Source organism: Oncorhynchus mykiss, chromosome 15 (assembly GCF_057628025.1).
Source record: "Oncorhynchus mykiss isolate SJ-2025 chromosome 15, ASM5762802v1, whole genome shotgun sequence".
Classification (NCBI taxonomy): Eukaryota; Metazoa; Chordata; class Actinopteri; order Salmoniformes; family Salmonidae; genus Oncorhynchus; species Oncorhynchus mykiss.
In genome coordinates this window covers 11,174,993-11,199,145 of record NC_143036.1, presented here as the reverse complement: position 1 = coordinate 11,199,145, position 24,153 = coordinate 11,174,993, and the positions used below count along the sequence as shown (strand labels likewise).

The 24,153-nt window shown below is 41.6% G+C and overlaps 1 protein-coding gene across 1 annotated transcript; it reads left to right on the top strand.

Annotated features, from left to right (window-relative positions):
• Positions 1-465: 465 nt before the first annotated feature.
• On the top strand, positions 466-15,528 carry LOC110489577 (organic solute transporter subunit alpha). Its single transcript, XM_021562308.3, has 8 exons — positions 466-1,705; positions 11,703-11,854; positions 12,129-12,202; positions 12,570-12,728; positions 13,451-13,562; positions 14,186-14,332; positions 14,706-14,811; positions 14,965-15,528. The coding sequence occupies exons 1-8, from the start codon at positions 1,636-1,638 to the stop codon at positions 15,114-15,116; spliced, it is 972 nt and encodes a 323-aa protein (XP_021417983.2). The 5' UTR covers positions 466-1,635; the 3' UTR covers positions 15,117-15,528.
• Positions 15,529-24,153: the final 8,625 nt, after the last annotated feature.

Below are 24,153 nucleotides of genomic sequence, written 5' to 3'. Positions count from 1 at the left end.
CTAAGGTGTAGGTAAACTTCCTGACTTCAACTGTAATAGAGTAGAATAGAGTGAATGCAACTTTATTGGCCACCCAGGTATGTACACTGCCTGTACAGTGGGGCAAAAAAAGTATTTAGTCAGCCACCAATTGTGCAATACTTAATACTTATTTCCCACCATAATTTGCAAATAAATTCATTACAAATCCTACAATGTGATTTTCTGGATTTTTTTTCCTAATTTTGTCTGTCATAGTTGAAGTGTACCTATGATGAAAATTACAGGCCTCTCTCATCTTTTTAAGTGGGAGAACTTGCACAATTGGTGGCTGACTAAATACTTTTTTTTGCCCCACTGTATATTAAATTCTCTTTTCTAAGGAAGTGGGGAACAAGTTATAAATACCTCACATGATGACACCACTGTGCTCATCTCCATAGCAGCCAGCGGCATGTGATGGGGGACGCTAGGGATAAAGTTGGGCTCCGGCTCCTACTCAGGAATGCCCCCCTCCTCCACTCCCTCTCTTTCACCCCTCCTTCACCACATTGTGTCTCCATTATTATTTTTAATGTAAACTTGATTTAATTAGGCAAGCCCGGTTAACCACTTAATTCATGGTAATGGCTCCTGAGTGGCGCAGCGGTCTAAGACACTGCATCTCAGTGTTAGAGGTGTCAATTCAGACACTGGTTCAATTCCAGACTGTATCACAACTGTCTGCGATTGGGAGTTCCATAAGGCGGCGCACAATTGGTCCAGTGTTGTCCGGGTTAAGGTTTGGCTGGGGTAGGTCATCATTGTAAAATAAGAATTTGTTCTTAACTGCCAGTGATAAACTCTCACAAACACACATCCTAGTTATTTAATGTCTTTTTAAATGAATAGAGCTTTTTTTCCATCAAAAGTGTACTTTGTTCTGATGGAATTTAGACTAGTTATTTCTGTGAGCCTACTCATGTAGTAAAGGATTCCTCTTTATACTGTATATGTACCATTATAGCCTATGTGACAGCAGGGGCAACGCCATTGACGCTACAACCCATAGGAATCAAATCAAATGTTATTTGTCACATGCTCCGAATACAACTCAGTTGACTACTTTAAAATGGCGGAAACATGATGGAAGCCCTTAATGACGCTGCCCATGCAAAGACAGCCTTTTGGCTACCAAATGCCTCTATCATTTTCTATGGCTCTTCACTGCAGAGAGAGCGAAAGAGAGAGGGGAGTGGGTAGGCTTGTTATGAACTAGTAGGCAAACATTTGAGTAATTCTCCGCGCGCTGGGCATGATTGCACAAGTGGTCCCGTGGAGGGGTCCCTAGCCCTACAACGAGTAGAGACAAGCCCGTGAGTTCCAAGAAAGCGACCGTGCGGTGCAGCCGGAGCAGAAGGCAGGTCGAACTATTTCAACAAGTGTTTAGAAATCGGTGATTCCTCTCTGATTTCGCCCGCAGTTGCGCATTCCAGAGGGGAGCCGTAGCGGATGCACCAAGCCTCAGCACTCCACGCATAATTTATTTATTCATTCATTTCCTATCACCAGTGACTGCTGCCAACTGAATACGTCTGAGTGGTTGAGGGATAGATAGCTCTTTGTTTTCGTCCCCCTCTCTACTTGCTCTAGAACTTCTAACCAAGCTGATTAAGGATGTACGGGAACCGAACCATCGACCCAAGCTGCAGTGAAAAACCTCCCGTGGCCATCGACATCCTTCTCCGTGAGTTGAGCCGCTCGTCTAGGCCCGTAGCTGCGCTTTCCATAACTAGCCAACGTTAACTTTTTAGCTGCCCAGTGCCAAGTGCCGTTAGTTTCTCCAATCTGCTGGCAGCTACTTTTTTTCTGACTGATTGATTGCGCTTGTCCTGTAAACATTGAAAATGCATTGCCAATTTGCCATCAGGTCCATGGGCTATTAAACACACATTAACCAACATTCTAGGTTGGTTACATTCTAGGTTGGTTACATTCTAGGTTAGTTACATTCTAGGCAACGTCAGCTAAGTTTCCATCCAATCGATGACAGATTTTCATGCGAATATTCTAAAAACGTCACGAAAACAATGCTATCATCTAATTGAGATGTTTCCATCAAATGTACTTGTTGTGGCTAGGGTACTAGGGGATAACTAGCCCCCACTAAGAACAATGTCTAATTGCTTACACAATTTTTTTATGTTTGGAGTAAAAAAAAAAAGTATGTGGATGAAGGTCATGCTTAGGCTAATAAACTATGAAGGGAAATAAATGGCTACAGTTTACACTTTTTTTGTTATTTCATGAAATGTTGTTTTTTAGAAAAGGGATGTTTTTTTTTTTAAAGTACCAGGGGGCAGTTACCTCTGTAAAAATGATGGGATAAGGTTTCACAGAAGTGTTAAAAGCCATTTAATCAGTTTTATTTTGTAAGTAATACCTAAAAGCCATGTCTAGTTGTCTTATTTTAATGATTTAAATAAACTATGGGGGGAAATGGTGTTGCACATGTCACCATTTAATATCTGCAGTATGAGGAGATCTGATATAAAGTATTTTTCTCACCTGCACAGTCATTGTCTTTGTTCTTTCTCTGATGTTCATTTTCCATACAATCCATTTTGTAGTGGTGGAAAAACTACCCAATTTTCATACTTGAGTAAAAATATAGACACCTTTTTTTTAAAAGAAAATGACTCAAAAAGTTAAGGTCACCCAGTTAAATAATACTTGAGGTCAAGTCAAATTATTTGTTTTTAAATGTACTTAAATATCAAAAGTAAAAGTGTAAATAATTTAAATGTGAAAATATTAAGCAAACCAGACGACACAATTTTATTGTTTTTTAAATTTACAGATAGCCAGGGTCACAGTTCAACACAGACATAATTTACAAACAAAGCATTTGTGTTTAGTGAGTCTGCCAGATCAGAGGCAGTAGGGATGACCAGGGATGTTCTCTGTTTAGTGAGTCCTCCAGATCAGAGGCAGTAGGGATGACCAGGGATGTTCTCTTGATAAGTGTGTGAATTAGGCAAATCTCCTGTCCTGCTAAGCATTCAAAATGTAACGAGTACTTTTGGGTGTCAGGGAAAATGTAAGGATTAAAAAGTACATTATTTTCTTTTAGGATTGTGGTGTAATAAAAGTTGTCAAATATAAATTGTAAAGTACAGATACAAAGTAGTTTTTTTAAGTAGTACATAAGTAAAATATTTTTATGTACTTTTACAATTCCCCTAAATCCCAGCAGTCTTCAAAATGACATTCGGGGGGGCAAAAGGTTTTCAATAGTTGTTTTTAATTCATAATTGTATTTTAAATTGTAATATAACATTTTAATGGAATATAACATTAACATTGAAATTGCACATTTAATAACTTAACTAATTAATTCAGTGTAACATTGATGTGGCAGCTCTCTCATGCTCTGCTATGGCACAATTCTAATTTGTACATAGGTCACAAATAAAGCTATCCCCAGTAAAATTGGAGCACAACTTTTTACATTTATTTTATTTCACCTTTATTTAACCAGGTAGGCTAGTTGAGAACAACTTCTCATTTACAACTGCGACCTGGGCAAGATAAAGCAAAGCAGTGCGACACATACAACAACAGAGTTACACATGGAATAAACAATAAACAAGTCAATAACACAGTAGAAAGAAAAGTATATATACATTGTGTGCAAAAGGCATGAGGAGGTAGGCAATAATAGGCCATAGGAGCAAATAATTACAATTTAGCAGATTAACACTGGAGTGATAAATGATCAGATGGTCATGTGCAAGTAGAGATACTGTTGTGCAAAAGATCAGAAACGTAAATAAATAAATAAATAAAAGCAGTATGGAGATGAGGTAGGTAGATTGGGTGGGCTATTTACAGATGGACTATGAACATCTGCAGTGATTGGTTAGCTGCTCAGATAGCTGATGTTTAAAGTTGCTGAGGGAAATAAGTCTCCAGCTTCAGCGATTTTTGCAATTCGTTCCAGTCACTGGCAGCAGAGAACTGGAAGGAAAGGCGGCCAAATGAGTTGTTGGCTTTGGGGATGATCAGTGAAATATACCTGCTGGAGTGTGTGCTACGGGTGGGTGTTGTTATCGTGACCAGTGAGCTGAGATAAAGCGGAACTTTACCTATCATAGATTTATAGATAACCTGGAGCCAGTGGGTCTGGCAACGAATATGTAGCGAGGGCCATCCGACTAGAGCATACAGGTCGCAGTGGTGGGTGGCATAAGGTGATTTTGTAACAAAACGGATGGCACTGTGATAGACTGTATCCAGTTTGCTGAGTAGAGTATTGGAAGCTATTTTGTAGATGACATCGCCAAAGTCGAGGATCGGTAGAATAGTCAGTTTTACGAGGGTAAGTTTGGCGGCGTGAGTGAAGGAGGCTTTGTTGCGGAATAGAAAGCCGACTCTAGATTTGATTTTGGATTGGAGATTAGTTTGATATGAGTCTGGAAGGAGAGTTTACAGTCTAGCCAGACACCTAGGTATTTATAGATGTCCACGTATTCTAGGTCGGAACCATCCAGGGTGGTGATGCTAGTCGTGCTGGCGGGTGCGGGCAGCGAACGGTTGAAAAGCATGCATTTGGTTGTACTGGAGTTTAAGAGCAGTTGGAGGCCACGGAAGGAGAGTTGTATGGCTTTGGAGGTTAGTTAGCACAGTCTCCAAAGAGGGGCCAGAAGTATACAGAATGGTGTCATCTGCGTAGAGGTGGATCAGGGAATCGCCAGCAGCAAGAGCGACATCATTGATATAGACAGAGAAAAGAGTCGGCCCGAGAATTGAACCCTGTGGTACACCCATAGAGACTGCCAGAGTTCCGGACAACATGCCCTCCGATTTGACACACTGAACTCTGTCTGCAAAGTAGTTGGTGAACCAGGCGAGGCAGTCATTAGAGAAACCAAGGCTATTGAGTCTGCCGATGAGAATACGGTGATTGACAGTCGAAAGCCATGGCCAGGTCGATGAAGACGGCTGCACAGTACTGTCTTTTATCGTTGGCGGTTATGAGCATATGTACTTCCTGCACTGCTCACACCTAATCCAGTCCCCATCTGTGACTGAAAACAGCTCTCTTAAGGATCATACCTTTTTTTCAATTTTCGCCTAAAATGACATACCCTAATCTAACTGCATGTAGCTCAGGACCTGAAGCAAGGATATGCATATTCTTGATACCATGTGAAAGGCAATACTTTGAATTTTGTGGAAATGTGAAGTTAATGTAGGAGAATATAACACATTACATCTGGAAAAAGATAATACAAACAAAAAAAACATGAATATTCATGTTTTTTTTTTTCATCATCTTTGAAATGCATGAGAAAGGCCATCATAATATTGCAGTTTTAGGCGCAATATAGATTTTGGCCACTAGATGGCAGTGTGTGCAAAGTTTCAGATTGATCCAGTGAAGCATGGCAGTATTGGACAATATTTTCTATCAAGTATGACCAAATGTTCCGAACTGGTCAATTGATACATTTTCAAGTACATAACTATAGAGAACATACAAAAATGATATGGTAATACAATATTTAAATTTACACACTCCCAGGAATGTCATACATTCAGTTAACCCACTGTAGGCATACAGGCAGTTAACCCACTGTTCCTAGGCCGTCATTGAAAATAAGAATTTGTTCTTAACTGTGTATCCTTGTATGTAGCTTATAGTGAATATCCTGGTATGTAGCCAATAGTGTGTATCCTGGTATGTAGCCTATAGTGTGTATCCTGGTATGTAGCCTATAGTGTGTATCCTGGTATGTAGCCTATAGTGTGTATCCTTGTATGTAGCTTATAGTGAATATCCTGGTATGTAGCCTATAGTGTGTATCCTGGTATGTAGCCTATAGTGTGTATCCTGGTATGTAGCTTATAGTGTGTATCCTGGTATGTAGCCTATAGTGTGTATCCTGGTATGTAGCCTATAGTGTGTATCCTGGTATGCAGCCTATAGTGTGTATCCTGGTATGCAGCCTATAGTGTGTATCCTGGTATGCAGCCTATAGTGTGTATCCTGGTATGCAGCCTATAGTCTGTATCCCGGTATGCAGCTTATAGTGAATATCCTGTTATGTCGGCCAACTTAAAATGCGAAAGTATTGTCACGCAAAGTAGTTTCCCTCTACAGCACCCCACGGTTACAGTAGGAACAATTTAAATAGGATGTGACGGATGCTCTGTTTGGACGACATAACTGTTGGTCTGACCAATCGCAGGCAGGCATAACATGTGTGTACTGCAGATCCGCCCATCGCTAACGTTTGACTGCCTGGTGAACAGTCCTAATTCATACCGCTACTCTGCATCACTCTGGATAACCTGAGTTCTGAATCCGGTCTTGGTGTTGATAATAGTGTGTTGGAAAGGAGGGTGCATTTTCCTCCCTAATGGTTAAGTTGCAGTAAGCAGACCCTTGATCTGAAGAAGCAACAATTTCATGACACTGTGTTAAAAACACATCTGTAACTCGCTGGAGTGGACTGAAACACAATCCTCTCCCCATCCCTCGCTCTTCTCTAATCATGTCCTTATGGGTTTGTCTCATCTCCCTCCCCTCCTCGCTCTTCTCTAATCATGTCCTTATGGGTTTGTCTCATCTCCCTCCCCTCCTCTCTCTCGCTCTTCTCTAATCATGTCCTTATGGGTTTGTCTCATCTCCCTCTCTCTCTCTCTTCTCTAATCATGTCCTTATGGGTTTGTCTCATCTACCTCCCCTCTTCTCTCTCTCTCTTCTCTAATCATGTCTTTATGCCTCTTTCACAAACCAAGATGCTCTCCCAGAAATCAGGGAGCAAGGACTTCCTTCCCCCACTTCCCTAAGGAATTAACATGATCCACACACACCCACACAGTTGTGAAGAGGAGAAGACAGTGCCTCTTCCCCCTCAGGAGGCTGAAAAGATTTGTCATAGGCCCTCAGATCCTCAAAAAGTTGTACAACTGCACCATTGAGAGTATCTTGACTGGCTGTATCGCCGCTTGGTACAGCAACTGCTTGGCATCCGACCGCAAGGCGCTTCAGAGAGTAGTGTGTACAGCCCAGTACATCACTGGGGCTGAGCTCCCTGCCATCCAGGACCTCTATACCAGGCGGTGTCAGAGAAAGGCCCAAAGCTAATCAAATAGCTACCCAGACTATCTGCATTGACACGTCAATGGGCCGCAGGATCTCGTCACGGTATCTCGCTGCATTCAAATTGCCATCGATAAAATGCAATTGTGTTTGTTGTCCGTAGCTTATGCCTGCCCATACCATAACCTCACCGCCACCATGGGGCACGATGTTCACAACGTTGACATCAGCAAACCGCTCTCCCACAGGATGCCATAAACACAATCTGCAATCTGCCCGGTACAGTTGAAACCGGGATTAATCCGTGAAGAGCACACTTCTCTAAGGGTGTCACTGACCATCGAAGGTGAGCATTTGCCCACTGAAGTCAGTTACGACGCCAAACTGCATTCAGGTCATGACCCTGATGAGGATGACGAGCACACAGATGAGCTTCCCTGAGGTGGTTTCTGATAGTTTGTGCAGAAATTCTTCGGTTGTGCAAACCCACAGTTTCATCAGCTGTCTGGGTGGCTGGTCTCAGACAATCCCGCAGGTAAAGAAGCCGGATGTGTAGGTCCTAGGTTGGCATGGTTACACATGGTCTGCAGTTGTGAGGCCGGTTGAACGTATTGCCACATTTTCTAAAACAACGTTTAGAGAGAAATGAAAAGTAAATTCTCTGCAATGGCTCTGGGGGACATTCCTGCAGTCAGCATGCCAATTGCACACTCCCTCGACTTGAGACATCTGTGGCGTTATGTAGCATATTCTAGTGGCTTTTTATTGTCCCAAGCACAAGGTCCACTTATATAATGATCAAACAGTTTAATCAGCTTCTTGATATGCCACACCTGTCGGGTGGATGGATTATCTTGACAGAGGATACATGCTCACTAACAGGGATGTAAGCAAATTTGTGCACATAATCTGAGAAAAAAATATTTGTGTGTGTGTATGGAACAATTCTGGGATCTTTTATTTCAACTCACGAAACAACACTTTACATGTTGGGTTTATATTGTTGTTCAGTATATTTGCATAAACTTCAAACAGATATACCTCACCAGACCCGCCACTGTGGATTTCTGCACTGTACCCAAACCAAAAACAGATTTAATGTGTCGCTCAGTTATGTATTGAGCCATGTCATCATGGAAAGCTCTGCCACCAGTGGTTGCTCAGGCAAAAAAACAAGTTTAGCTTTGAAAAAACGGATATAAGATTTTTTTTTTTATCACAGCTCCTCTCCTATTTTTTTAAAGATCTAATTTAACTGTATACAGTGCCTTGCGAAAGTATTCGGCCCCCTTGAACTTTGCGACCTTTTGCCACATTTCAGGCTTCAAACATAAAGATATAAAACTGTATTTTTTTGTGAAGAATCAACAACAAGTGGGACACAATCATGAAGTGGAGCGACATTTATTGGATATTTCAAACTTTTTTAACAAATAAAAAAACTGAAAAATTGGGCGTGCAAAATTATTCAGCCCCTTTACTTTCAGTGCAGCAAACTCTCTCCAGAAGTTCAGTGAGGATCTCTGAATGATCCAATGTTGACCTAAATGACTAATGATGATAAATACAATCCACCTGTGTGTAATTAAGTCTCCGTATAAATGCACCTGCACTGTGATAGTCTCAGAGGTCTGTTAAAAGCGCAGAGAGCATCATGAAGAACAAGGAACACACCAGGCAGGTCCGAGATACTGTTGTGAAGAAGTTTAAAGCCGGATTTGGATACAAAAATATTTCCCAAGCTTTAAACATCCCAAGGAACACTGTGCAAGCGATAACATTGAAATGGAAGGAGTATCAGACCACTGCAAATCTACCAAGACCTGGCCGTCCCTCTAAACTTTCAGCTCATACAAGGAGAAGACTGATCAGAGATGCAGCCAAGAGGCCCATGATCACTCTGGATGAACTGCAGAGATCTACAGCTGAGGTGGGAGTCTCTGTCCATAGGACAACAATCAGTCGTATATTGCACAAATCTGGCCTTTATGGAAGAGTGGCAAGAAGAAAGACATTTCTTAAAGATATCCATAAAAAGTGTCGTTTAAAGTTTGCCATAAGCCACCTGGGAGACACACCAAACATGTGGAAGAAGGTGCTCTGGTCAGATGAAACCAAAATTGAACTTTTTGGCAACAATGCAAAACGTTATGTTTGGCGTAAAAGCAACACAGCTCAACACACTGAACACACCATCCCCACTGTCAAACATGGTGGTGGCAGCATCATGGTTTGGGCCTGCTTTTCTTCAGCAGGGACAGGGAAGATGGTTAAAATTGATGGGAAGATGGATGGAGCCAAATACAGGACCATTCTGGAAGAACCTGATGGAGTCTGCAAAAGACCTGAGACTGGGACAGAGATTTGTCTTCCAACAAGACAATGATCCAAAACATAAAGCAAAATCTACAGTGTGTAAATAGTATTTATTGTCTATAATAATGTAATATCTTGTATTCTGTACTTTGATGTACATTCTTTGTGTGGACCCCAGGAAGAGTAGCATGTGCAGTAGCTAAAGGGGATCCTAATTAACTAAACTGAACATTGACTCGGTTCTCCCTGTATTTTTTTTAAACCTTTATTTAACTAGGCAAGTCGGTTAAGAACAAATTCTTATTTTCAATGACGGCCTAGGAACAGCGGGTTAACTGCCCTGTTCAGGGGCAGAATGACAGATTTGTACCTTGTCAGCTCGGGGGTTTGAACTTGCAATCTTCCGGTTACTAGTCCAATGCTCTAACCACAAGGCTACCCTGCCGCCCCATGTTATATTTTTACTTGTTATTCATTATTCACTGCGTATTTATTTACACACCTACTCATTCAAGGGTTTTTCTTTATTTTTACTATGTTCTACATTGTAGAATAATAATGAAAACATCAACACTATGAAATAACACATCATGTAGTAACCAAAAAAGTGTTAAACAAATCAACATTTATTTTATATTTAAGATGTTTCAAAGTAGCCACCCTTTGCCTTGATGACAGCTTTGCAAATGCTTGGCATTCTCGCAACCAAATCCTTTTCCAGGTGAAGTTCCCACATATGCTGAGCACTTGTTGGCTGCTTTTCCTTCACTCTGCAGTCCAACTCATCCCAAACCATCTCAATTGGGTTGAGATCGGGTGATTCTGGAGGCCAGGTCATCTGATGCAGCACTCCATCACTCTCCTTCTTGGCAAAATAGCCCTTACACAGCCTGGAGGTGTGTTGGGTCATTGTCCTGTTGAAAAACAAATGATAGTCCCACTAAGTGCAAACCAGATGGGATGGCGGGTTGCTGCAGAATGCTGTGGTAGCCATGCTGGTTAAGTGGGCCTTGAATGTCACCAGCAAAGCACCCCCACACCATCACACCTCCTCCTCCATGCTTCACGGTGGGAACCACACATGCAGAGATCATCCGTTCTCCTACTCGGTGTCTCACAAAGACATGGCGGTTGGAATGAAAAATCTCAAATTTGGACTCATCAGACCAAAGGACAGATTTCCGCTGGTCTAATGTCCATTACTTGTGTTTCTTGTCCCAAGCAAGTAGATTTGTCTTATTGGTGTCCTTTAGGAGTGGTTTCTTTGCAGCAATTTGACCATGAAGGCCTGATTCATGAAGTCTCCTCTGAACAGTTGATTTTGAGATGTTTGTTACTTGAACTCTGCAAAGCATTTATTTGGGCTGCAATTTCTGAGGCTGGTAGCTCTAATGAACTTATCCTCTGCAGCAGAAGTAACTCTGGGTCTTCCTTTCGTGTGGTGGTCCTCATGAGAGCCAGTTTCATCATAGTGCTTGATGGTTTTTGCGACTCAACTTGAAGAAACGTTCAAAGTTCTTGAATTGTTCCGTATTGACTGACCTTCATGTCTTAATGTAACGATGGACTGTTGTTCCTCTTTACTTATTTGAGCCATTCTTGCCATAATATGGACTTGGTATTTTACCAAATAGGGATATCTTCTGTATACCACCCCTACCTTGTCACAACACAACTGAAAGCTCAAACGTTTTAAGAAGGAAAGAAATGTAACTTTTAACAAGGCACACCTGTTAGTTGAAATGCATCCCAGGTGACTACCTCATGAAGCTGGTTGAGAGAATGCCTAGAGTGTGTAAAGCTGTCAAGGTAAAGGGTGGCTACTCAAGAATTTCAAAAAAGTAAAATCTATTTTGATTTGTTGTTGTTACTACATGATTCCATATGTGTTATTTCATAGTTTTGATGTCTTCGCTATTATTCTGCAATGTCAAGATAGTAAAAACAAAGAAAAAACATGTAATGAGTAGATGTGTCCAATCTTTTGAATAGTACTGTATATATATATATATATATATATCATCTTAACTCTCCGTTGTTGGAAAAGGACACATACTGTAAGTAAGCATTTCACTGTTTGTCTAAACCGGTTGTTTATGAACCATGTGACAAATAACATTTTGTTTGACATGGCTGTTTTGACATGTGTACAAGTGTATGTCAGTTTATTCTTAGTTAATTGTGTGCATGCATTTGCATGTGTGCGTTTAGTTCCTCTGTGTTTGGCAGAGGGGATGGTGCTGTTTTTGATTACCTGTTCACTACTTGTCATTGTCTTCCCATAAACACCTCCTCTGTCTCTCTGTCTGCCTTTTAGAGTTGGACATCTTTGGTATCATCCTGTACTCAGTGCTGACCTTCATGGCAGCGGTGTCCATGCTGGTCTACATAGAGGAGTGTTGGTACATCTACCGGAAGGTTCCCTCCAACAAGAAGAGCGCCATCATCTGGGTCAATGGGGCAGCGCCGGTAAGAACACACTGAAGGCAGCCTTTAATCTGGTACCTGCTGGTACGTCCATCTACAGTAGAAACATGTGGTAAGAACACACTGAAGGCAGCCTTTAATCTGGTACCAGCTGGTACGTCCATCTACAGTAGAAACACAAGGAACAAAATAAAAAAGTTTAGTTATGACTCATCCTGTCAGTTTACTAGGAAATTCTAGGGCAGTAGCACGGTTAGGAAGACTGCATTGTTAAAGTTTCCAAACTAAGGCTGTATGTCCCGGCTGTGTGTGTCAGGTGATTGGCACCATGTCCTGTCTGGGGATGTGGATTCCCCGAGCCACCATGTTTACTGACATGACCTCCGCCTGGTATGTTACTCATCCCTCGCTCTTTTCCTCTCTCTCTCTCCTGTCTTTCATTTTCTCTCTGTGTCAGTTTTTCTCTCATATTGTCTCTCTCTGTCCCATCCTATCCTCTTTCCTCTCCTCCACCTTCTATCTCTTCCTGTGTCTGAGTGGATCTGGGGTTCTCTTGATCTCAGACTCCTCCTGTGACAGGCAGGAAACCCTTTAGAGAGCAGGAAGACATACCTCGTGTCAGCAAAACATACAGAGATACTGAAGACACCATTACAATAGTAGATCTTTCCAAACCCATCTCTCCCTCTGTCTATCTTCCCTCCTTCACTGCTTGGTGTTCTTAATGTGTGTAACATGTTTGAGTCCGTCTCCACAGCTACTTTGCGATCGTAGTGTTTAAGTTCCTGGTGTTAATGATCGAGGAGGTGGGGGGTGACGAGGCGTTTCTACGGCGAGCAGGGAGGAACAAATTGAAGATCAGTACTGGTCCCTGTTGCTGCTGCTGCCTCTGTCTACCCCATGTTAACATCACACGGTAACACACACTGTTGAGTAGCAAAACTATCTGTATTGGTTGTCACGCCCTGACCTGAGTATTCTTTGTTTTCTTATATATATTTTGGTTAGGTCAGGGTGTGACGAGGGTGGTATGTGTTTTTGTCTCATCTAGGGTGTTTGTACTGTCTAGGGGTTTTGTAGATTGATGGGGTTGTTTCCATCTAGGTGTTTATGTAGGTCTATGGTTGCCTAGATTGGTTCTCAATTAGAGGCAGGTGTTTATCGTTTTGTCTCTGATTGGGAACCATATTTAGGCAGCCATCTTCTTTGGGTATTTTGTGGGTTATTGTCTATGTTATGTTGCATGTTAGCATAGTGGTTCATTAGCAGTCACGTTCGTCTTATCGTTTTGTTGTTTTGTTTTAAGTGTTCTTCGTTAATAAAGAAGAAGAATGTATTCTAATCACGCTGTGTTTTGATCTACTCCATACGACCATCTGATTGGTTCAGGCCCCGGCAGGTTGAATGTACCCCTGGCCACTCCCCCTCGTCTCTCTATGGCCTCATGCATGTCAGAAAACATTATCACCCCAAATATGCCCCTTGCTGGTCATTGCACCCTATAGGACTCAGTAAAGAGGCATGACAATTTACAAAATCATGCTAATATGTAAAAAAAAAAAATGGTGTTAATACACTCATTATAATTCTCTGTATTAAATATACGTTGATAGAATGTTTTCCTCTGGTTTTCTCCAGACGGAGTTTGTTCCTGCTGAAGTTGGGGTCATTTCAGTTCGCCCTGATGAAGGTTGTCTTCACCATTCTGTCAGTCATCCTCTGGACCAATGGCAACTTCGACGTTACAGATGTGAGTGTGGGGCGTCGACACACACACACACACACACAGAACCATATTCTTCCCAAACGCACACGCCCATATGAAAACTCCCACACACACGCTCACTCAGACTTCACAGTGTTGACTCTGTCCCGCTCATCTCCATAACCTGGGCTGGAACCAGGGACTATCTACACACACATACACTCACAGACTTCACAGTGTTGACTCTGTCCCGCTCATCTCCATAACCTGGGCTGGAACCAGGGACTATCTACACACACACACACACTCACAGAATTCACAGTGTTGACCCTGTCCCGCTCATCTCCATAACCTGGGCTGGAACCAGGGACGATCTACACACACATACACTCACAGACTTCACAGTGTTGACCCTGTCCCGCTCATCTCCATAACCTGGGCTGGAACCAGGGACGATCTACACACACATACACTCACAGACTTCACAGTGTTGACCCTGTCCCGCTCATCTCCATAACCTGGGCTGGAACCAGGGACGATCTACACACACATACACACACACACACTCACAGACGTCACAGTGTTGACTCTGTCCCGCTCATCTCCATAACCTGGGCTGGAACCAGGGACGATCTACACACACAGTCTCAACGCCGTATGTGTTTCAGACGGCGGTAACAGGAGCGTCCATCTGGATATCCCTGGGAGTGGGGGTCCTGACCATCATAGCACTGTGGCCTGTAGCCATCATGTTCATGCATCTCAGGACCACGCTGCGCAGCCTCAAGATCATTCCCAAATACGCCATGTACCAGGTGAGATTACACACACACACACACACGCTATGTAAGTGAGCCAATCAGAGGAAAGACGTAAAGCACGGCTCTCCAACCCTGTTCCTGGAGAGCTACCGTCCTACAGGTTTTCACTCCAACCCTGTTCCTGCCCTAATCTAGTGCACCTGATTCTAATAATTGGCTGAATCAGGTTAGTTACAACTGGGGTTTGAGTGAAAACCTGCAGGACGGCAGCTCTCCAGGAACAGGGTTGGAGAACTCTGGTATACAGTAAGGCCCCCCTCAACCAATCAGAGGTCAGTTAATACCCTGAAAAAGCAAATGATAACATGTTTACTCATGCTGAGCACAGTGTTTTACATGTTTTACCCATGATGCTGTGTCTGTGTAGCTGGTGCTAGTGCTGAGTCAGCTCCAGTCTGCCATCATCAACATCCTGGCTATGATGGGAACTATCGCCTGCACCCCGCCATACTCCTCTCAGGCCAGGGGATACTGTGAGACTCTCACCTCCTCATCTCCATCCATCACTATATCCCTTCTTAAACATACACAAACTATCCTCACAGGCCAGAAGATACCCTAAGTGACCTCTCTCTCTTTCTCTGTCCCCCATCTTTCTCTCCCACGCCCTCCTTCTCTCTCTGTAGTGATGAGTCAACAGTTGTTAATCCTGGAGATGTTCATCATCACCTTGGTAACCCGCCTGTTGTATCGTCGCCAATACGAGCCACTCCCTGACGACGAGCATGATGACGACCACACTAAGATTGGTCTATCAGCCGAGAGAACTCTGGCATAGCGTGAGGAAGAGAGAAACTGTGTGTGTGCGTGCGTGCGTGCGCATATGTTTAAGGGAGAATTATGTGGGATCAGGATCCGTTGGAGAATACTGATATATTCTCATGTGTGTATATGGACTAAACTGACAGAACACAATGGACGACCTGAGCTTGTTGTGTTCTGTTACACCGAATTGTCCAATAAGAAATCAGTTCAGTACTTTCCTTGGTGAGCGAAGGGGTTAAGATGGATCAGAGTTCTTCATCTCTCAGCCAGTGTGTTTGGATGTGATAGTGTTGTTGTTGTTGTGTAACTGTAATATACGAATGATTTCAGAAATGTATTTTTATCACAAGTTATATGTTTTGCGAACTTTGTACTTGTATCATAATGATCCATTTATAATGTATACTCTTTTTCTCACGTTTTAATTTGAGGAGTATTTCGTCATTTGTTTTTCAGTAGGCATGCACACCCACACGCAGGTCTGGGTTATGGTGGGCAGACTGAAGTTGTAGAGGAGAAACCTGTATTTTGTTGCAGTGGCATGATTGACAGAGTGACACTGAGCAAGCAGTAGCCTACATTGACCACATTTGGGCAAGGTCATGCCAACATTACCAAGGTCAGATCACCACAGCTCGTTATCCTCTCATCCTCTTCAGATCTGTATCTTGTGGGAATCTGAGTTATCACAACAAACCAGATACAGGTTTAGATTAGAAGTCCTGGTAAACATACAGTACCAGTCAAAAGTTTGGACACACCCACTAATTCATTACTATTTTCTACATAGTAAAATAATAGTGAAGACACAAAAACTATGAAATAACTCATGGAATCATGTAGTGAACAAAATGGTAAACAAATAATGTTGTATTGGAGATCCTTCAAAGTAGCCACCCTTTGCCTTGATGACAGCTTTGCACACGCTTAGCATTCTCTCAACCAGCTTCACCTGGAATGCTTTTCCAACAGTGTTGAAGGAGTTCCCCCATATGCTGAGCACTTGTTGGTTGCTTTTCCTTTACTCTGCGGTCCAACTCATCCCAAACCATATCAATTGAGTTGAGATCGGGTGTTTCTGTAGGCCAGGTCATCTGATGCAGCATTCCATCACTCCTTCTTGGTCAAATAGCCCTTACAAATCTAATTGTATTTGTCACATGCACCGAATACAGGTACCTTACAGTGAAATGCTTACTTACAAGCCCTTAACCAACAATGCAGTTTTAAGAAAAATAACAAAGAAAAGTAACAAATAATGAAATGGCAGCAATAAAATAACAATAGCGAGGCTATATACAGGGGGTACTGGTACCGAGTCAGTGTCCGGGGGCACTGGTTAGTCGTAATTAAAGTGACTATGCATAGATAATAAACGGAGTAGCAGCAGCTTAAAAGAGGGGTGGGCAATGCAAATAGTCTAGGTAGCCACTTAATTAGATGTTCTAGAGCACATATGTCAGAGTCAAGGCCCGCGGGCCACATCCGGCCCGCAAGAAGGTTTTTTACGGTCCCTGGGATGATCTTGATTTATTATTAGAACCGGCCCGCAGCAAGCCGGCAGCCCGCAGATCTTTTACACGCACCAATACTACATTTCCCACAATGCAAAGGTGACGCACCGAGCAGTAGGCTGCTTCATTTCAATATTTATTGGCACAGCAGTCGTCAGCATCACAGTAAAATTAACTTTCAGATACCCATCAAAAATGGCAAAACGGAAGGTGGATACTGAGAACCGGGGGTTTCAAACAAGGTGGGAGTCGGAGTATATGTTCACGAAGGTAGCTGGAAAACCTGTGTGTCTTCTGTGTGGAGAAAGTGTGGCGGTACTGAAAGAGTATAATCTGAGACGACATTATGAAACGAAACACGCGGACAAAAACAAGAATATGGACATGGAACAAAGGCTACAAAAGGCAGAGGAATTAAAACGAGGCCTCAAATCTCGACAGGCTCTGTTCAAAAAAGCCAAATCACAAGGCCAGGCTGCTGTCAAGGCCAGTTTTATTTTGGCAGAAGAGATCGCTAAATCAGCCCGGCCATTTACGGAGGGGGATTTCATCAAAAACTGCATGATTAAAGTTTGTGACGAAGTTTGCCCAGAAAAAAGGCAACTCTTTTTAAATGTGAGTCTGAGCAGAAACACCATTGCCGAGAGAGTAGACCAGTTGTCCATCAATCTAAAAGAGCAGCTTGTGAAAAAGGGAAAAGATTTTATTGCATATTCCTTGGCTGTGGATGAGAGCACCGACATTTCTGACATTGCCCAGTTGTCAATTTTCATCCGCGGAGTGGACTCCAACCTAAGCGTGACAGAGGAGTTTTTGGCTTTACGTCCTATGCATGGCACAACTACGGGGCATGATTTGTATGAAGAGGTGTCAAGATGTGTAAATGAGATGGAGCTGCCTTGGGAAAAACTCGTGGGTTTGACAACCGACGGAGCACCTGCGATGTGTGGACACAGGAGCGGACTGGTGGCGAAGATACGGGAAAAGATGCAAGAGGAAAACGCGACAGGTGAGCTGACAGCTTATCATTGTATCATACACCAGGAAGCGTTGTGCGGTAAAGCCTTGAAAATGGAGCATGTAATGAGCATCATCACGCGCACAGTTAACTTTATCAGAGCCAAAGGTTTGAATCACCGCCAGTTCAAGGCATTTCTGACGGAGTTAGAAACGGAGCATGGTGATTTGCCTTATCACACAGAGGTGCGATGGCTAAGCCAGGGAAAGGTGCTTCAAAGATGTTTCGAGCTTCGTGAGGAGATTTGTCTGTTCTTGGACAGCAAAGGGAAAGACACAACACAACTCCGAGACGAAATGTTTCTGTGTGAAATGGCTTTTCTGTGTGACATTACGAGTCATCTGAATGCAATAAACTTGCAGCTGCAGGGTCGGGATCGTGTCATCTCTGATATGTACAGTACAGTGAAGGCATTTAAAACCAAACTGACTCTGTGGGAGACGCAGATGCGGAAAGAAAATTTGAGCCACTTTCCCAGCTGCCAGACCATGAAAGAGAAGCTCTCTACCAGTGCGTTCCCGAGCACACAGTTGGCTGATAAAATAGGTATGCTTGCCGCTGACTTTCGACGCCGATTTGCTGACTTTGAAGCACAAAAAAGCAGGTTGGAACTGCTCGGTAACCCATTTGCTGTTGACGTGGAAAGCTCACCACCAAACCTCCAAATGGAGTTGATTGACCTCCAATGCAATGATGCACTGAGGGCAAAATATGCGGCAGTGGGTGCTGCGGAGTTCGCCCGTTTCCTCCCCGGCACAATGCCCCAGCTGCGCATCCAGGCTGCTCAAACGTTGTCTATGTTTGGCAGCACATACCTGTGTGAACAACTGTTTTCTTTGATGAACCTGAACAAAACATCACACAGAAGTCGACTTACTGCTGAACACCTCCACTCAATTCTGAGGATTTCTTCAGCTCAGAGCCTTACCCCGAACATTGATGAACTTGTGGAAAAGATGGGACACCACCAAGTATCACCCTCAACCTCAAACAAGTGAACATTACTGTGCAATCACATATTTAGAGTTTTTACTCAGTTCAAGTTTAAAAGTTAAAATTTAATATTTGTTTTCACTGCATGTTACTTCTCCTTAAACAAAGTGTTGTTTTTGATTAATAGATTTTTGCACTTTATTTTTTTGTATTTCAATCCAATTATATTTTTAAAATATTTCAGTTGAGTGGATGATAGAAAATTGCTATTATTGTTTTTTCTTTGAAGTAAATTTAGCCCACTTTTGCTAAAATAGAAAATATAGTCTACTGATGGTGCCTTGAATACCGGTTTCTTTCATTTAATGTTCATGTTATGGGGATATTTATATAAAGGAAATTTGTCTTTTGTGTCTGTTGAAAATTAAAGATTACTGACAGAGCCATAAGAAAATATTGCTTTATTTATCTGATCATATTGTAATATATTTGTTAGGTTTTCAGTAGGTTCAATTAGGTTCACTAGACTATATGCGTCATTTAAAAATTTTTCAATGAACATTCGAACAGTCCGGCCCTCGTCTTGTAGCTGATTTTTTTATTTGGCCCTCCGTCCATTTGACTTTGACACCCCTGTTCTAGAGTCTTATGGCTTGGGGGTAGAATCTGTTTAGAAGCCTCTTGGACCTAGACTTGGTGCTCCGGTACCGCTTGCTGTGCGGTAGCAGAGAGAACAGTCTACTACTTGGGTGGCTGGAGTCTTTGACAATTTTTAGGGCCGATGGAGAAAAGGAATAAAGATGCTTTTCTCTTCCTCCCTTTGGGGACACAGTTTTGATTGGGCACAGCTGGCATCAGTTTGGGCCGTTGTCATAGTTAACGATTGATACGATTGTCATGGTTACAGTGGCATGCTCTGACAGCAAGTTACAGAAAATAGAGTTTTGCAGTAAGTTAAACTATATGAACATTATAAGAACATTTTATTTCAATATTTGTTGCAATATATATACTCTCTTTCTTCCCAATTTTGTGATTACGATCTAGTCTCGTAGCTGCAACTCCCCAACGGGCGCGGGAGAGGCGAAGGTCGAGTCATGCGTCCTCAGACACATGGCCTGCCAAGCCGTGCTTCTTAACATCTGCTTGCTTAACCTGGGAACCAGCTGCACCAATGTGTCAGGAAACACTATGCAACTGATGACCAAGGTCAGCCTGCAGGCGCCCGGCCCGCCACAAGGAGTCGCTAGAGCGCGATGAGCCAAGTAAAGCCCCACCTTGGCCAAACCCTCCCCTAACCTGGACGACGTTGGGCCAATTGTGCGCCGCCTTATGGGACTCCCGGTCATACCGCAACACTGCGATGCAGTGCCTTTGTCCACTGCGCCACTCGGGTATAAGAACACTTTAAGTCATTTCAGGAACAATGGGAATAAACTACATAGATTTATTATGCATTAAGTATGTTATTTATGTTACTGAAAGAATCCAGAACAAACGGATGCATTTTTATTATTCTATTATCAGAAAGAGAGTGTCATGACATGCCCTGGGGGGAGGATCATAAAGACCTGGTAGAAACTGCCATGCCGTATTGAAGAAAGACAAACTCCTAAATCCCCAAAACGGGATAATTAAGCAATATTGACACTTTTGGGAATGGTCTATAGACACAGTTTAAGATGAGTGTGTTTCTTTTGGTGATCTCACGAAGGATAAAAAACACAAAGGTATCTCTTAAAGTGGACGTTTCTCAGCTGTCAGGTGAAACATATGTGATAAAAACATGAAACTATTTGTGAAAAGATGCAATGTGTTAACCTTCTAAATGAGAGTATGAATTTTCATATGAAAATCAGCTAGTCAGTGGCCACGCCCACGTGAGCATCGACATTCTGTCGGCATCATGGGAACCGCCCCTTTCTACTGAAATGTATAAAATCCTGATGAAATTCACAGCAGACCACGCAAACTAAGCTAAGGTTGCAAGTGGTTGAATTTCGAAGACTAGAAAACATGCAGCTGACGCAACATGTTGAAATAGTTGGCACTACAACTCTACCAAAGGACAAGACCATACCATGCGGAGCATTGGCTACACGTCTGGAAATGGTTAAACTCTGAGACTATCGATCACTACAGAATAAGAGCAAATCTTAGATGTATAATTACTAGTCTGCAGCTAGAAATGACGTAAATCTAGAACAAGAATACCAACAGAGAAATGACGTAAATCTAGAACAAGAATACCAACAACCGTTGACGCATCTATGAGAACATTTCCGAATGGTACTCTGAAGTATCCAATTTAACCACGTACATCCATGCAAGACTGACTTCTGGGGAAGTTAACCAGAGACCCTGATGAACCCTAAAGGACTATTGAGGATTCCAACAGTGAAGAAGACAACGACATATGGGTGTAAATATATAAATTGCAACTATTCTCCTTTTTGTCTACCAAGCCGTCATATTGGCTTAGTCCGCTAGGGACTTTTCTATCATTGTTAGTAACCAATATCTGTTTATGTATTTCTGTAATTTATTTTGTTAGTAAATAAATAATTAAGCCAATTTGTATATTTCTGACTCATTATGGAAACTAGGGTTCGTGCAGATAACCTGTAACAAATCTCTGCATCGTCTGACGACGAGTATGAAATATTGGCCCAATGCGCATCGTGGTAAGTGTCCATGTTAATTTATTAACTGAACACACAAAACAAAATAACGAAGTGAATGGAAGAAACAAAACAGTTCTGCAAGGTGACACTAAACAGAAAACAACCACCCACAAACAAGAGTGGGAAAACAGGCTGCCTAAGTATGGTTCTCAATCAGAGACAACGATAACCAGCTGTCTCTGATTGGGAACCATACCAGGCCGAAACACAGAAACACAACACCTAGACATACAACATAGAATACCCACCCACATCACACCCTGACCAAACTAAAAATAGAAACATACAAAGCAATCTACGGTCAGGGCGTGACATAACCAATAATTTTACGACATTAAGATGAGACTGATTAGAAGGTAAATAATAATTAATGACTGAAATGTAAGAGATCGGGAACCATTCCGAGTCGCTCTAAGAGTTCATTCGGAATACGGAACTCCTTAAATAACTTCTCTGTGGTGCCCCTTGTTATTAATGAGTTAATTGTTACATGATTAAATTCAATCACGTAATCAATTAAACGTTAGGTAATCAATTTGGAAAAATAGCATGTCATCACATAAAGGATTCAAAAGACCCGACAAGAGGGAGATGTAGAACACATGCCCTGGTGGTTAGTTTCAGTCCAAGTCCATTACCTGCTGCTTCCACACCCTGATACGACCATGCTAACAGTACATGACCAATTCTAATGAAGGCTACGTCACGTGGCACCATCAACCCGGCAAGCAACTATGAACATTCTCACGCTAACCAAGACTACCGCTAACGACGGCACACTGACTCAGCCTTGTATTTAAAGTAACTGTCCAGTGTTTCAAGATTTATATGAAATATGATCTATAATTAATTACAATATGAGTGAAATAATTGCCATTTTTTGGAAGGAAAGTTAAGTATGGTAAAAATCTGTCCATCAGCAGTGTTTCTCGTTATGTCAGCCAGTAACCACGTTTCCATCCACAGTTTGTGAATAAAGTCATACCATATAAAACATTTATAAACACAACAGCTGTGACAGACAGTTTTGTCACAATTTTATAAATTCTGACGGATAATTACTTCGTTCGACATGACGGGATCTTTTTTTATGCAAGAAATGGTGAGGGAAACAGCTGTATGCACAAATATTTATATAACCATCATGTCGAAGAACTTGTTGTGTGGTCCTCCCTCTACGACTCGGAAAACCATGTCGTTTATTAGGCTACAGATGAAATAAGTTACGATGAACTTCACAGGGTGGTGAAAGTGCACTGTGATCTTGATGCTCCTTTCCAATAAATATCGAGGGTGTAATTCTGGTGACATGATGATTGATGCTTGACTGCCGTTTGACAAATTTTCGCTCTTATCCAATATGTAGATTAGCCTACCTGCACTGTATCTGCAAGCTGTTGGATACAGAGCATATATTTATTTATTTTACAGTTTTTGTGACAAAACTATCGGTAGAGTTGTAAATGCAATGGAAACATTGAAATGTCTAATTTAATTATATATAAAAAATATTTAAAAAATCGAAGTAGATTTCTCATGTATCCTACTGTATCTCTGATGTAAGGAGATGACTGAGCACTTGGCATTAATGACATTCTCCCCGTAGAGAAAGATAATGCATATGTATGTTACCACAAAACAAACAGTAACTTGTGGATGCATAAATGGTACAGTAGCGCCTAATACCTACAATACCTACTGTAATACCTAATAGAATACCTACTGTAATACCTACTGTAAAACCTAATACAACACCTACTGTAATACCTACTGTAATACCTAATAGAATACCTACTGTAATACCTACTGTAATACCTAATACAATACCTACTGTAATACCTAATAGAATACCTACTGTAATACCTACTGTAATACCTACTGTAATACCTAATACAATACCTACTGTAATACCTAATACAATACCTACTGTAATACATACTGTAATACCTAATACAATACCTACTGTAATACATACTGTAATACCTACTACAATACCTACTGTAATACCTACTGTAATACCTAGTACAATACCTACTGTAATACCCACTGTAATACCTATTGTAATACCTACTGTAATACCTACTAGAATACCTACTGTAATACCTACTGTAATACCTACTGTAATACCTACTACAAAACCTACTGTAATACCCACTGTAATACCTACTACAAAACCTACTGTAATACCTACTGCAATACCTACTGTAATACCTACTGTAATACCTATTGTAATACCTACTGTAATACCTACTACAAAACCTACTGTAATACCTACTACAATACCTATTGTAATACCTACTAGAATACCTACTGTAATACCTATTGTAATACCTACTGTAATACCTACTACAATACCTATTGTAATACCTACTGTAATACCTACTGTAATACCTATTGTAATACCTACTGTAATACCTACTACAAAACCTACTGTAATACCTACTAGAATACCTACTGTAATACCTAATAGAATACCTACTGTAATACCTACTGTAATACCTACTACAATACCTACTGTAATACCTAATAGAATACCTACTGTAATACCTACTGTAATACCTACTACAATACCTACTGTAATACCTAATAGAATACCTACTGTAATACCTACTGTAATACCTACTACCATACCTACTGTAATACCTAATAGAATACCTACTGTAATACCTACTGTAATACCTACTACAATACCTACTGTAATACCTAATAGAATACCTACTGTAATACCTACTGTAATACCTACTACAATACCCACTGTAATACCTACTACAATACCTACTGTAATACCTACTAGAATACCTACTGTAATACCTACTGTAATACCCACTGTAATACCTACTGTAATACCTACTGTAATACCTACTGTAATACCTACTACAATACCTACTGTAATACCTACTA

Bases quoted from the DNA above. Each gene is read 5' to 3' on its own strand.
- LOC110489577 (XM_021562308.3), top strand. From the start codon at position 1,636: ATGTACGGGAACCGAACCATCGACCCAAGCTGCAGTGAAAAACCTCCC. The intron at 1,706-11,702 runs GTGAGTTGAGCC...TCTGCCTTTTAG, and splicing joins GGCCATCGACATCCTTCTCC to AGTTGGACATCTTTGGTATC. The intron at 14,333-14,705 runs GTGAGATTACAC...GTGTCTGTGTAG, and splicing joins CCAAATACGCCATGTACCAG to CTGGTGCTAGTGCTGAGTCA.